The sequence below is a fragment of the Bubalus kerabau genome, chromosome 3, assembly GCF_029407905.1.
Source record: "Bubalus kerabau isolate K-KA32 ecotype Philippines breed swamp buffalo chromosome 3, PCC_UOA_SB_1v2, whole genome shotgun sequence".
NCBI classification, from domain to species: Eukaryota; Metazoa; Chordata; class Mammalia; order Artiodactyla; family Bovidae; genus Bubalus; species Bubalus kerabau.
The window spans coordinates 20,475,834-20,491,981 of record NC_073626.1 but is presented as its reverse complement, the minus strand read 5'-3'; the positions used below and the strand labels follow the sequence as shown (position 1 = coordinate 20,491,981).

Below are 16,148 nucleotides of genomic sequence, written 5' to 3'. Positions count from 1 at the left end.
GTGTGGGAGTCACATTCCCTATAACTCTCTGATGAATCTTGCTCAGAATTCTAACACGGTGGAGCTAAGCTGCCCAAGTTCATTACTGCCTTATCAAGGTGGACAAGGAGGAAGGTGGCTTTGGACAAGTTCTGGCTAATCACATTAAAGCAGAAGGTTGTAAGGTAGGTAGTAAAAGATAGCTCTTGAATGCATGCCCTTTGCTCTAGTTCTGTGTCTCTCTTTCCATCTTAAAACTTGGAATGCAGGTGTGATGGCTGGAGCTTTAGAAACTGCCTTGGATCCTAGGGATAGTGCGAGGGTTGCTGGAAGGCTTGGCAATTTCATGGAGTTGCCATACCAGCCCTAGACTAGATTTCCTGTACTTCCACATCTGGACTGCTTCTTCATGAGAGAGAGAACTTGTTTCAGTCACTGTCCATGTGGGTTTTCTATTCTCTAGAACTTAACTGAAACTTCGGGGACACAGTGAGTTGCTGTCTTTAGAAAAAATGCAACCATAAAACCATCTGCTCTTTGTTTTGCTTTTTTCCCTAAATATTAATCGGAATTCTGTAACTTTCTGAATTACATTTTTATGTATTAGTCTGTTTAGCTTTTCTTTCCCCTTCTTGAGTCAGTTAGGTCATTTAGTTTCTTTTGAAAAAGGCATTTAATTAAGATTTTCAATTTTATTTGCACATAATTCTTCAAATTGCTCTCAAAATTATTATTCTAGTATGTGCTTTTTCATGTTTCTATTTTTTTATGTATTCTCCTTTTTATTAGAGCAGCCAATGGTTTATCTAATATATATCATTCTTAACCTGAAAGGACTAGTAGGACTTATTTTTCTTTCTATAACTTGCCAACATCAAAATCAACTTCTAATTTTATCTTTATTATCCTTAGTTTCCAAATACTTATTTTGTTAATTAAATTTATTTACTTGAATGTTTATTTTATCATCATTTTTTCTTGTTTAGCAATGTAAGTGTTTAAGGATATAGAATTTTCTCTGAAAAAAAGCACTTTAGAAATCAAAGCTCTGAACCCATTGAAGAGGGATGGAGAGGACAAAGCAGAATCATTGCTGTTATCTTGCTTTCCCCCAGTTCAGTGTGACCCTTTGGGGTATTTTTACAGTCATTATAGCCATTTATTCAATGCAAATTTATTAACTATGCATTAAAAGCCCAGCACTGTTCTAGGTACAAGGAAACAGCAGACCACATTTCTGTCCTCATGAGATTTAGATTATACTCTGTATACTAGTTAAACCAAGGAGGAGACTTTGGTCTGTCCCTTATTCATCTGGGGGAGGCAGGAACAAAGGAGAATACAGATAGACCTGGAAATAGGGCCGGAGAGTGTCAGAGAAGGAGGCCTTTGGGAAGGTGAAGATGTGAGAGCCAGTGGTCATATTGTAAAAGGACACAACTCCAGCCTCAAAGTCCAGAAAAATCCCCACAACCAGGGGCTTCTCTGTCAGATGAATGGAAGTTAGGGGAGAGGTAAGTGCTACATAGCCTTCTTTGCACCGTCTGATGGCCCAGAATCCAGACTGAGGTGTCTGCGGCATGACAGTGTCCCTCTGAACATTTTCCATACAGACTCCTAAATCCCACCCAGTTCCTTCTCCCACATCTACTTCAAAGTAATGTTTCCCTGAAGTGAAGCCTTCACAGCCCAGGATACAGGGCAAGGCACTAAATCTCCTAGAAGAATTATCAAGGTTTTCCTGAAGGCATCCACGAATCACTTGTCTCCGATCCTCAGACAGAATTAGTTCATAATGAGCTGTTTCTGGATCCAGAGTCACACTGACTGCAAACAAAAATAAGGATAAGGACATGATTTTTGTAGCTGAGAGCACAGTTTATTTTAAATAATATCAGTCTATGTTCAGATCCAAGCATTGTTTCTTACTAGCTGTCATGAGCTTAGGCAGTTCATTCTCTAAGCCTCAGTTTTGTTAAATATAAAGCAGAAATCATCATATCTGTCACCAAGATAAGTGCCCAATAAGTGGTAGTAATAATAATGATAACATCATCATCTTCTTCAACATCATCACCATCTTAGTCACTCAGAGAAGCCAAGGGGCAGGACTAACCATAGTTAACATGATTAACTGTCCTCTCCAAAGTCCTTCCTCTCTCTTGGAGGACTTCTAGGAATCATGGAATATTGAAGCATAAATGAGCCCTTCCTCATCTCTACTTAATTACCATTTATACTGAGGATCAGAGAAGGAAAATGATACAACTGATGTCATAGCTTGTTATTGGAAATCCCAGAATTTTACCCAGGCTTCAGGACATACACCTCAGCTCTTCTTTCTTGTTTCAGGTAATATCCTATAGGGATTATACAGAGTAATATACCTGACTAGAGTCAAGTAGGACAGAAAAAGGTGCGATAAACTAAATTGTGATACTGACCAGCAGTGTAATTTTAAAAATGAAAAGTGGTAGTGGGGTGTTGCAGCAAGAGAGTTAAGAAACTACTGTGTTACTGGGTTAAACACTGATCAGTTGGATTGTGGTAATAAGGGAAATCGAGTATTAGGAAATACACCCTGTGCTGGATGTCCTCCCTTTGCTCCCCCAGCTCACTCTCTACCTTTCTCCAGCCTGCTCCATGTCCAGGAAGGGTAACCCCTCTGGACACCTCAATGAGGCTCCCTTCCCTCTGACTACTGTTTGGTTAAGCCAATGGGAAGGACTAGAGGAGACTGTAGGGCAAAAGAAGCTGAATTAGAAGTATTTAGTACCCCAAGTCCCTCCCCACTGGCTGTGATTTGGAGGGTCTGTGTTTGGTCACACTCTCCTTTAGCTACAGCTCCCTCCATCTGCTACTGAAACCCTGGGAAGGTGATGACTTCCAACCTATTCCTAGCTTTGGGTTGCTTCACTGTTTCTTGTTAGCACTAAAATCCTCATCTTTGTAAATATCCCTTTATTAACTCTGTTCAGTGAGTCTTTATTATGAGCCAGACTCACAAAGTTTGGGGCTTCAATTAATATTCCTGGGATGATCCAGGAAAAACCAAGCTGAGAAAATCAAATTTTTACAGGTTAGTAATATCACCTGAAAGATGGTTGACGACTGAGCTCTTTGGAAATCAGTCACAGACCTTGGTAGTGGTTGTTACTGTTATTTGTCATTGATAATTGAGGGGGAACTGAATACAGGTTCATTATCCTTATCGGAAACCCCTGGGACCAAATGGGTTTTGAAGTTCAGAATATTTTTGATGTTATAAAGGCAAGAAATACAAATGCTCTAATTAGACCCCTGGAAGGGTCTAAGGTGGGCTTCCCTCATAGCTCAGTTGGTAAAGAATCCGCCTGCACTGCAGGAGACTCAGGTTCGGTTCCTGGGTTGGAAAGATCCCCTGGAGAAGGGATAGGCTACCCACTCCAGTATTCTTGGGCTTTCCTGTGGCTCAGCTGGTAAAGAATCCTTCTGCAATGCAGGAGACCTTGGTTTGATCCCCAGGTTGGGAAGATCCTCTGGAGAAGGGAAAGGCTACCCACTCCAGTATTCTGGCTTGAAGAATTCCATGGACTGTATAGTCTACAGGGTCTCCAGAGTCAAACACGACTGAGTCACCTTCACTTTCACTTTTCAGAGTCTAAGGCAGTGTCTTGTAATCTAATGCATTAATATATCTGCAGTAAAATAGAAATTCAAACTAAGCAGGATAAATAAGTTTAAATTGTCCCATTTCAGTTCAGTTCAGGTTTCGTCATGATGTCACTCAGACACAAAGGTAGCCTTCCATGATTCTGCCTCTTAGTGTTCATCTTTTCAGTTCAGTTCAGTTGCTCAGTCGTGTCCAACTCTTTTCAACCCCATGGACTGCAGCATGCCAGGCTTCCTTGTCCATTGCCAACTCCTGGAGTTTACTCAAACTCATGTCCATTGAGTCGGTGATGCTATCCAACTATCTCATCCTCTGTCATCTCCTTCTCCTCCTGCCTTCAATTTTTCCCAGCATCAGGATCTTTTCCAAGGAGTCAGTTCTTTGCATCAGGTGGCCAAAGTATTGGAGTTTCAGCTTCAGCATCTGTCCTTCCAATGAATATTTAGGACTAATTTCCTTTAGGATAGACTGGTTGGATCTCCTTGCAGTCCAAGGGACTCTCGAGAATATTCTCCAACACCACAGTTTAAAAACATCAATTCTTCGGTGCTCAGCTTTCTTTATTGTCGAACTCTCACATCCATAAATGACTACTGGAAAAACCATAGCTTTGACTAGATGGACCTTTGTTGGCAAAGTAATGTCTCTGCTTTTTAATATGCTGTCTAGGTTGGTCATAACTTTTCTTCCAAGGAGCAAGTGTCTTTCAATTTCATGGCTGCAGTCACCATCTGCGGTGATTTTGGAGCCCAAAAAAATAAAGTCCAACACTGTTTCCACTGTTTCCCCATCTATTTCCCATGAAGTGATGGGACCAGATGCCATGATCTTAGTTTTCTGAATGTTGAGTTTTAAGCCAACTTTTTCACTCTCATCTTTCACTTTCATCAAGAGGCTCCTTAGTTCTTCGCTTTCTGCCATAAGGGTTGTGTTATCTGCATATCTGAGGTTATTGATATTTCTCCCAGCAATCTTGATTCCAGCTTGTGCTTCATCCAGTCCAGCATTTCTCATGATGTACTCTGCATATAAGTTAAATAAACAGGGTGACAATATAGAGCCTTGAAGTACCCCTTTCCCGATTTGGAACCAGTCTGTTGTTCCATGTCCAGTTCTAACTGTTCTTCTTGACATGCATACAGATTTCTCAGGAGGCAGGTAACATGGTCTAGTATTCCCATCTCTAATTTCCCACAGTTTGTTGTGACCCACACAAAGTCTTTGGCATAGTCAATAAAGCAGAAGTAGATAGAAGTAGAAGTAGTTTTTCTGGAACTCTCTTGCTTTTTTGATGATCCAGTGGATGTTGGCAATTTGATCTCTTGTTCCTCTGCCTTTGCTAAATCCAGCTTGAATATATGGAAGTTCACAGTTCATGTATTGTTGAAGCCTGGCTTGGAGAATTTTGAGCATTATTTTGCTAGCGTGTGAGATGAGTGCAGTTGTGCAATAGTTTGAACATTCTTTGGCATTGCCTTTCTTTGGACTTAGAATGAAAACTGACCTTTTCTGGTCCTGTGGCCACTGCTGAGTTTTCCAAATTTGCTGGCATATTGAGTGCAGCACTTTCACAGTATCATCTTTTAGGATTTGAAATAGCTCAACTGGAATTGCATCACCTCCACTAGCTTTGTTCATAGTGATGCTTCCTAAGGCCCACTTGACTTCACATTCTAGGATGTCTGGCTCTAGGTCAGTGATCACACCATCTTGATTATATGGGTCATGAAGATCTTTTTTTATATAGTTCTTCTCTGTATTCTTGCCACCTCCTCTTAATATCTTCTGCTTCTGTTAGGTCCATACCATGTCTGTCCTTTATTGTGCCCATCTTTGCATGAAATGTTCCCTTGGTATTTCTAGTTTTCTTGAAGAGTCTCTAGTCTGTTGTTTTCCTCTATTTGCTTGCACTGATCACCGAGGAAGGCTTTCTTATCTCTCCTTGCTATTCTTTGGAACTCTGCATTCAGATGGGTATATTTTTCCTATTCTCCTTTGCCTTTCGCTTCTCTTCTTTTCGCAGCTATTTGTAAGGCCTCCTGAGACAACCATTTTGCCTTTTTGCCTTTCTTTTTTCTTGGGGATGGTCTTGATTACTGCCTCCTGTACCATGTCATGAAATTCCATCCATAGTTCTTCAGGCACTCTGTCTATCAGATCTAGTCCCTTGACTCTATTTGTTACTTCCACTGTATAATCATTAGGGATTTGATTTAGGTCATAGCTGAATTGTCTAGTGGTTTTCCCTACTTTCTTCAATTTAAGTCTGAATTTGGCAATAAGGAATTCATGATCTGAGCCACAGCCAGCTCCCGGTCTTATTTTTGCTGACTGTATAGAGCTTCTCCATCTTTGGCTGCAAAGAATATAATCAATCTGATTTCTATATTCATCCATGTGTAGAGTCTTCTCTTGTGTTGTTGGAAGAGGGTATTTGCTATGACCAGTGCATTCTCTTGGCAGAACTCTATTAGCCTTTGCCCTGCTTCATTCTGTACTCCAAGGCCAAATTTGCCTGTTACTCCAGGTATTTCTTGACGTCCTACTCCTGCATTCCAATCCCCCATAATGAAAAGGACATCTTTTTTGGGTTTTAGTTCTAGAAGGTCTTGTAGGTCTTCATAAAACCATTCAACTTCAGTTTCTTCAGCATTACTGGTAGGGGCATAGATTTGTATTACTGTGATATGGAATGGTTTGCCTTGGAAACGAACAGAGTTCATTCTGTTGTTTTTGAGATTGCATCCAAGTACTGCATTTCAGACTCTTTTGTTAATTATGATGGTTACTCTATTTCTTCTAAGGGATTCTTGCCCACAGTAGTAGATATAAGGGTCATCTGAGTTAAATTCACCCATTCCAGTCCATTTTAGTTTGCTGATTCCTAAAATGTCAATATTCACTCTTGCCATCTCCTATTTGACCACTTCCAATTTGCCTTGATTCATGGACCTAACATTCCAGGTTCCTATGCCATACTGCTTTTTACAGCATCAGACTTTACTTCCATCACCAGTCACATCCACAGCTGGGTATTGTTTTTGCTTTGACTCCATCTCTTCATTCTTTCTGGAGTTTTTTCTCCACTGATGTCAGTAGCATATTGGGCACCTACTGACCTGGGGAGTTCATCTTTCAGTGTCCTACCTTTTTGCCTTTTCATAGTGTCCATGAGGTTCTCAAGGCAAGAATACTGAAGTGGTTTGCCATTCTCTTCTCCAGTGGACCATGTTTTGTCAGAACTCTCCACCATGACCCGTCCATCTTGGGTGGCCCTATATGACATGGCTCATAGTTTCATTACCCTCATTAGTGTTCATACTCTTATGGAATTCCTTCCCTTTGATTGTGGGCAGGACCTGTGAATTGCTTCCAACCAGTAGACTATGGCAATAATGATGAGATGTGACTATATTTCACTCTATAAGCCTCTCTCTTTCTGGCAGACTTGCTCTCTGTCTCTCTCTAGCTTACTTTGAAGAAATAATTGGCCAAGGTGGGAGGCCCAAGTGCAAGCAGCTGAAGGGTGGCTTCTAGAATCCAAGGCAGCCTCCAGCCAGCAGTCAGCAACAAGCCAGGGCCCTAAGTGCCAAACCCAAAAGAAATAAATTCTGCCAACAACCTGAGTGAGCCTATAAGAGGATTCTTTCCCAGTCTAGCTTCCAGATAAGAACACAGCCAGGCCAATACCTTAGCTGCAGCCTTGTGAGACCCTAAGCAAAGGACCCAACTGGGTCTGGACAGATAATCAGTATCCCATGTCCCTGTCTAAGCACTGGAGAAAACTAACAAGGGAGAGTGACAGCTACACTTAAGATACCTGAATAACCTCTCTGGCTGTGAGCCTGCCTGGGGACAGGTGATGAACTTTGTTACCACTTAAGGTCCCGTCTATCTGTAGCATTTAGGGCTTCCTCACATACCTTGATGTCTCCTTAACATTTTCTTTACATCAAAGTAAAGCTCAGAAACATTGCACACAGTATGAAGGTCCAAAGAGACGGCCTCTGGTTGTTCTAGCTTCACAGCCCAACTCCTAGAATAAGCAGAAACCAAGACTTCTTCAGTGTAAATTCCATTTAGCTCTGTATACCCATACCTCTTTCCCTCCTGAAGTCATATAGGACTCACCTGCTCAAAGTATCTTGCACATCCTATGAAGAAACAAAGACAAAAGATAAGTGTGGGAACATCAATATTTCATGGGACTTGGCATGTGAGACTGTTCTCTCTAAATACTCCTTCCAAAGAAGTAAAAAGACTAATCCTGGCCTTAGATATTGATGAATACCTAGAGACAATGATTTCCATCCTGGACCCATGGGATAGTCAGCATATCAGGGTGTTTATCTGTTACCTTCCTTGCTGAGCTCTGTGGGGAGTGGCAGTGTCTGCAATCACGTCTCCCTGTGATGTGGAAGAAGGCCAGGACCTTTGTCCCATGCTCCCTCTGGAAAGACTTGCTTTCAGTGACCTCATTTCCTTCAGAGTGAGCCCATATTAGAGACACTTATTGCAAAGGTCCAAAGTGGTGAACCCAGGCTTAAGCCCTGAGACTGGGCTACTATGGTGGTAGCAGCAGGTATCATATGGTGGTGGGGCATCGAACTATATTCTCATCCTTACAGTGTGACCCCTAGTTGTGTTAGTAAGAACAGGAAAAAACAGCTACAGTCATAGTTTAGTTTATTGTAATGGGCTGGATCCAAAAGAGCTCTGGAGGGCTCTACAAGCAAATCAAGGAAAAAGTTATCACTCATTTTGACTGCCCCACTTTGTCACCCATCAGTCATCTGAAAGGGTATTCCAGAACACACTTTCACAGTCAGAGTTTTGTAAACATGGTACAGAAACAAATGGTAGCCAAAGTTGTCCCATGCTTCCATTTAGCCAAGGAACCCACCATAGCCATATTATTTCTAATTCACCTAAAGCCACTCTATAGACTGGTGGGGGCCACCTTGCAAACATTGATGTGTATCTAAAAGGAACATTAAATTTAAATTCCCTACACTAATGTGCCATTTTTGAGTGAAACAGGCAAGCCTCACCAAGCTTCCCATGGTTCCTCACCATTCTCCTGCTGAAAGGTCAAGAACAAATACCTTCCCTCCTTTCTCCAAGTGCATGGTCTTACCTGAAGCAATTTCTGGGCTGAGCCCTGACATTTATTCTCTAGTTCCAGGATGTGGCTCTGGAGTTCATGGTTCTTCTGTTCAAGATTGGCCTCATTGTCCCTCAGTCTCCTCAGAGTTTGCTCTTTTTCTTTCTCCAGTTTCCATAGATAAGACTTCTCTTCCTCGTGAAGGAACCTCTGGAGAGTCTTAAAGTCCGACTGGATTTTTTGTTTCTGAACCTCTATCTTCTCCTTGAGTCAGGAAAAGTGGAAACAAACCAAATGCCCATTGATGGATGAACTGATATGCAATATATAGATACAGTGGAATACTATTCAGTCTTAAAAAGGAATGGCATTCTGATACATGCTACAATATGGATGAATCTTAAAGACATTATACTAAGTGAAGTAAACCAGAAAAAAAGAGCAAATATTTTATTATTCCAGTTATATGAGGTACCTAAAATTGTCAAGTTCATAGAGACAGAAAGTAGAGTAGTGGTTACCAGGAGTTGGGAGGAAGAAGGAATGGAACTGTACACATACAAATAGTTAAACAGTACACTTTGTTATGTATATTTTAACACATATACACACAAAAGTAAGCTTGCTCAGCTACCATAAGATTATTTTCCCATGACTCATTCAAGCTGGAAAATTGTCCCATTGTAAAGTCATGCCTGGAAGGCAGATATTCAGATGCGGGAGAGGTTATCACAATTCTCTAGAGTCACCCTATTTCCTTATTCAACCAACATGCAAAAGAGATGGGCAGGAGTGATAACTAATTTAATCAAGGGACTAGAACCAAGGTCAAAAATTTTATCAGTTAAAAGGATAAAAATGAGTTTTTATTTGAGATGTAAGACGGTAGCTCTGAGTCTGAAAGGATTTCTTGAAACAAAAGCTTATAGTGAGCATCACCAAGGCCGGACTTTAAGGCACCCAAGCTAACAGGAGAGTCCATTATTCTCAGCAGCGGGAGGTCTGGGTAGCAGACTTTTGTCATAGTTAACTATGAAATAGTCATCCAGCAACCCTGGTCCATGTACTCAACCTTATATGTAAGAGCGACAGAAACCACATGATACAGCTTGTCAGACTCAGCTTTCATTTGGTGAGAGAAGAATTGCAATCTCCATGGATGATTTCTCAATTCATACAGTGTTTCGATGGCTGTGATGTTGTGGTTGAAGGGTCATTGATGGGGTTTCTGTGTATATATTAGTTGTAATCAAGATCCTCCCCACTGTCTAAGATCCCAGAAATGAGAGAGGTAAGAGTGTCCTCTGAGAGCTTAAGTTTAACAACCATACCTAAAAGATTGGAGCAGAGAGGTTGGAAGGTTGGAAGAGACCTCTGAAAGAGGCAAAATGTCTCACTGGCCTGTGGGATTTGTCTGCAAGTTGATGAATAACATAAATATTCTGTAAAGAAATGCATCTCTGATTGGGGGAGGCTGGTCAGCCATGAAAATAGTCTTATAGACCTGAGAGTCTGTAGTAATAAGTGTATAGGTTCTTGGAGCACTTGGATCTTATAATCCAAGTAGATTTCCTTCATCAGCTTCATGAGCTTCAGTAATATGAATCTCAACCTGGAGTGATTGTGTTTTCTTAGCAGTCACAAAGGTTGATTTCTGAACTTGTAAGGCTGAGAGCCACAACCTGTACTGCGGTACATGTGCCCTGTACTGCAGTACGTATGCCACAGCAATAAGGTTAATAAGGCCTTCAAATCAGGAAGGTACTTGGAGATATTAAGAACCGAAATTCAGTGATGAATGACTCTAGGTAAATGGGCATACCAGTTCTGCTTCTCCTGACTGAGGTTTCAGAATCCTAGCCAACTACTACTTAAAGGTTGAAGGGGTTGGAGATAAATTCTCATAGATTTTAGACAACAAGGGGCATAAAAACAGCAGTTTCTTCTTTGGATTTTGTCTGTTTGGTCTGGTTTAGTGACAATAAGCTTTCACTATGCTTTGCCCATTCACCCCCTATATCTAAGCTCTAGGATGGAAAATAGCCTGAGATGAATAAGCCCAAACTCTTACATTCCATTTGGTTATTTGCTCTGCCGTGAACACCTTCAGGTTCATACATTCCTCTTCCAGTTGCCTCAGTTTTGTCACAGCTTGCTGGAGCTTTTCCTGAAGGAAAAATTGAATGAATAAAGTCTATTCAACAATTCATTAGCCACCTAAGGGGCAGCCCAGCCCTCCAAGACTATTAGAATAAAACTGAATATGCATTGAGTCCTCACACTTTGCCAGGAAGCATGCTAAGGACTGTGTTTTGCTGTTGTTGTTCAGTCACTAAGTCGTGTCCCACTCTTTGCGACCCCGTGGACTGTAGGCTGCCAGGCTCCTCTGGAAATCCAAGGGATTTCCCAGGCGATATTACTGGAGTTGGTTACCATTTCCCAAAGATCGAACTGCATCTCCTGCATTAGCAGGCAGATTCTTTACCACTGAGCCATCAGGGAAGCCCAAGGGTTGTATATACAGTAACATATTTGATTCCCTTGGCAACCCTGAGCAGTTAGTAGGATTTTTAACATCATTTCTGTGCTGCAGAAACAGGCTTAGAGTGGGGATAAATAACTTGCCCAAAGTGCTGTAACTGGTGGGTGGTTGGACTGTGATTCCAGTTCATCTGCTGACCCAGAGTCTGAGTTATATCCACCACCACTAACAGTCTTGCCAGGGAAATGCTGCACATAAAACAAGATAAAAATCACCTAAAAATATTTTATTTAATAATGTACTGACCCAAACAGAACCAATGCCAAAGTGTTTGGCATACAGGGAACTTTGTATGTATTATGGTGGGTCAAGAAGGAAAGATTAGGCTGCCAGCCAAAGTTATTAGAAACAGTTAATGGAGGAGGGTGGCTCTGAGGCCTTTTGAAAAATGGTATCATGAAACCATTTTCAAGTGACTTAGTATCCATATCAAGCTTTTAGGTTATTTTTCAAAACAGTGTCTCACATTTTCATGGAAAGAAAGTTTAAGCTAAATCAAATTGCTAGCTGTGATCAATACTAAAAGAATCGGCTCCTGTCCTAAACCCAGTAAGTATACTCATTAATTCTTACATGCTGTCAAGAAAGGGCTCTGCAAAACTTGTTAGCAAGTCAGTATTGCAGTTGCTATGTGCCAAATGCTATTCTAAGCTTTACATGTATTATGTCCTTAAGCCTTATAACAAACTCCTGAGCATGTATATTGGGGAGGAAGGGAACTACTCTTATCCCCATTCACAGTTAGGGAAACCAGGGCATGAAGACATTAAATAACTTGCTCAAAGCCACCCATCTAATAAGTAGCTGAACTAAGATTTCAAACTAAGCAGTCTAACTCTCTAGGCTTAGAATCATCACCCCATGGTGCTTCTTTTACTACTTGGTGGGAAAATAATTCCAATGGGAATATCCCCATTACAGCAATTAACTGCTCCATGGAGTTTAAGGAAGAGCTGCCATGTGCTGTGGAGAAGGCAATGGCACCCCACTCCAGTACTCTTGCCTGGCAAATCCTATGGACGGAGGAGCCTGGTAGGCTGCAGTCCATGGGGTCGCTAAGAGTCGGACACGACTGAGCGACTTCAATTTCACTCTTCTCTTTCATGCATTGGAGAAGGAAATGGCAACCCACTCCAGTGTTCTTGCCTGGAGAATCCCAGGGACGGCAGAGCCTGGTGGGCTGCAGTCCATGGGGTCGCACATAGTCGGTCACAACTGAAGTGACTTAGCAGCAGCAGCAGCCATGTGCTAAGTGGTGGTCAGTATTGGCATACACTGATGGAGGGCTCAGAACCTTAATAGAAGATCACCTCCAATTCATGGAAGGGGGGCACAAGGAGCTCACAATGGGGACAACAATTTTCTCAAATCTAGGCAGGACAGAGAAGGAATAGGCAGCAAGGCTATGCCCACTAGGTTCCATGATTGCAAAGGTCAGTCTTCCTTTACATGATTTAAAAAAAAAATGGTTTTGTCTTTTTATTGGAATATAATTGCTTTACAATGTTGTCAGTTTCTGCTGTACAAAATCATGAATCAGCGATTTGTGTACATATATATCCCCTCCTTCTTGAGCATCCCTCCCACTGCCACCTCCCCCCCCCCACCCCCCATTCCACCTGTCTAGGTCGTCATCATAGAGCACAGAGCTGAGCTTCCTGTGCTATACAGCACCTTCTTGCTAGCTTTCTGTTTTACACATTAGTACTGTATTTTGAGTGAGTATATGCTTTGAGTGAGAAACTCAGGAGTTGCTCGAAACCTCACTCTCTGCTTTATCCTTGATGACCAGTCACTTCCAAATTCTTCCACTCACACTCTTTCCTGAATCTGACTTAGAACTGATCTCTTCCCACTTCTCACAGGAATAATCTGAATTTTACTACTTAGTATTCCTTTCATTGTATCAGTACCAGAATGTTCTTTTCATTGTTAGCCTGATCCTTCACTCTGTAGATGAAAATCCCCCCATGGCCAGGACTACTCTGGGCTAGGATGCAAACCTGATTTTCATTCCCATAATGAAATCATCACTTGCCTCGCCTGCATACCCCCCGGCCTAGTCACAGCAAGTCAGGTATGCTCCCATGGCTGTGCCTTTGCACATGTGGTCCGCACATGTGGTCCCCTCTGTCTGGAATGTCCTCTCCCTTCTCCATATTTCTATTAATATATTTGGTTAATTTTTATGTATTCTTCAAGAGTGATTCTTGGGAAGACTGCTTAGTTACTACTCCGCACCCCTTAGTGCTCTGCTCCACCATCCAAATCAGGGGACTCCAGGCAGCCTTTTTGCTGATTTGTCTTTCCTATTAGACTGTAAGACATCTAAAAGGTGGTGTGTCTTTGACCCCTGTGTTTTCAGACTCTTTCCCATGGTCTTGCACATTGTTGTTTTTCAAATTACACACACGGTATGAAGCAATAAAATATGCAGGTGTGCACTGAAGCACATGGCATTCTAAAGCAGGGAGGAGTTCATCAGAGCCAGAAAGGATAGGGACAAAAGTGACCTTTGGGACTTGATTTAGTGAGGACCCATCATTCTACTTTTCAGATGAATGACAGGATATAGGATTTCAAGATCCTAATCTTGGGTTTCAGGCCAAATAATCTCAGGTCTCAGGGGGCAATATGAGGCCAAGTACTCGCCGAAGCCCTGTGGGCCACCGCTCACCTTGTAGCCTTGGCATGCTTCTTCCACCAGAGCTGTGGCATGCCCTTTGTGCTGTGCTCCACGATCACAAAGCCAGCAGATGAGCTGGCCCTCGTCTTCACAGAACAGGTGGAGCTTCTCTCCATGTTCCTTACATGACATTTCCTGGTCCATCTCCTTGATGACTTCGATGAGATTTCCCAGCTGCTTGTTGGGTCGGAGGCTCGCCATGGTAAATGGTGCTCGACACTGGGGACAGGAGAATGTCTTCAGCCCTGGTTTCATCTGGTTGAGGTTCTCAAGGAAGCTCACTATGCACACGTGGCAGTAGCTGTGTCCACAGCTGATGCTCACTGCATTAGTCATCAGGTGCAGGCAGATGGAGCAGGTGGCTTCCTCCCTCATCTTCTTTGAGGCCATGGCTTTTCCTGTAAAGCTCCAATACTGAATCTAGACCCAGAGATGAAGTAATCAGAATTTTCCCACAGTGATGGAACTTTACGTCTCCTGAGTCTCTGTGCAATACACTGGTTGCCACTGGTTTCAACAGGTCATGGAGTCTTCTCTAGAGAGAGAAGAAATAGGTTGGAATTTAGACGCATTGAATGTAGCTGTGTTGTGGAATATGATCATGACTATTACATGTGGCCACTTTAATTACAATTAAATAGAATTTAAAATTGTTTCTCACACCTCTTAGCCATATTTAAATTGCTTAATAGCTGCAGGTGATTGGTAGCTATATGAAAGCCCATATGAAAGCCCAGATAGAGAACATTCCATCATTGTGAAAAGTTTTCACTGAGAGAGGGAGAAAAACCAGGCTGACTTCCTCAACCAAAGCTGTAGCAAGAGAGAGAACTCAGTGAGGGACTGTTAAAGTCTTTCCCCCTCTAATGAACATCAAGAATAATTAGTACCAGAATTGTTTCTTTGTAACTGGTAGTAACACTTAGGTAAAGGGGTGGTCTATTAAGGATTTGATTGAGACAATCAAATTTGACTCTAATTAAACCCTCGCTCCTACCCCACAAAGAACAAAAGACACCATAATAAAGTCCCTAGTGGAAACCTAACTGGATGATAATGAAAGTAAAAGACAACCAGAAGAACAAGTAAAGAAATCAAGTTCTTTTTCCCCCTCCCAGACCTGAGTAAAAGAGAATTGGAAAGAGAGCTGGGAAAAGAAGGGGAGTAGAACTCCTTGACAGCTAGGGAGGTGACTGTCTCTTCTCCAGGCAGGACTTGTCTCTCAGGAGAAGTTCAGAGTGACTGGAACACAGGGAGTTTGCAGAATCCAGGATAGGGGAAGGTGAGAAGCAGATAGGAAGGCAGGGCCTCACAACCCTAAACGCTTAACCCCTAGGGACCTGACAACCAATAGACAAAGGAGTCGACCCGCTCTCGCACAGCTTAGACTGCTTTGGGAACCTGGCCCAGTTCCCTGCTTCCCCATTCCTGGGAGTTTGTCAGGGAGGGCAGCAGAGGATGAAGAAGTTGAGAGTGGCCTTTCCTTTGAACTGACAGAGCCAGAATCAAAAGCAAGGATTCAACTAAAATTACTGGATAGGCTATGTCCCTCTAATAACCAGGACCAGTCTCTTGGATCCAAAGAGAATTTCTTCTGGAGATTTCTGTTCTTTGGCAGGTTATCTCCCCCAAGCGATACACTAGGCTTCTCTCTGCCACTGGTGCTGTGTTCCCAGGGGAGAAGGACCTCCCCTCCTTTGAGGCCCCAGGGTGCCTGTCCTGGACCTTCACTCACCTCACATTCTGTATCTTCAGAGATTCAACATGGAGTCTGGTGAAAAAGAAAGCAGACCGGGTGTGAGAGCCATGAAGCAAAGACCTGGCTATTTTCAGAGATCCAGCAACTGTTATCAGGAAACAACATGCCCCTGACTCTCCCATACCGCCGCCCATCAACCAACACACACACACACACACACACACACACGCACGCACGCGCGAGCACAGCCTCTCACGCACCCAGTCTCCCCCATTCCCTCCTCCAACACACGTCTCCTATCCCTCTGTGGAGAAAACATGAGAAAACATGGGTCTGACCTTTTCCAGTCCCTCCTCCACACAGCAGACAGTCACATATTCGCGGCTAGTTCCCTCCGTAGCTGCTGGTTCCGAGGTCTGGGTGAGGAAGTTAACTACAAACAAAAGTGAAACTACTTCAGAAGGCGGGGCCCTGTAAGATCCAGGG

General features: G+C 42.6%; 1 protein-coding gene across 1 annotated transcript; it reads right to left on the bottom strand.

Moving 5' to 3' along the window:
* Positions 1-49: 49 nt before the first annotated feature.
* Positions 50-16,109, bottom strand: TRIM38 (tripartite motif containing 38). The gene is made up of 8 exons (XM_055570833.1): positions 16,001-16,109; positions 15,699-15,734; positions 13,955-14,498; positions 10,807-10,902; positions 8,769-8,999; positions 7,763-7,785; positions 7,555-7,667; positions 50-1,806 (listed from the first exon to the last, which is right to left on the bottom strand). Exons 3-8 carry the CDS (start codon positions 14,351-14,353, stop codon positions 1,286-1,288), a joined length of 1,383 nt encoding a protein of 460 aa, XP_055426808.1. The 5' UTR covers positions 14,354-14,498; positions 15,699-15,734; positions 16,001-16,109; the 3' UTR covers positions 50-1,285.
* Between the last annotated feature and the right edge of the window lie 39 nt (positions 16,110-16,148).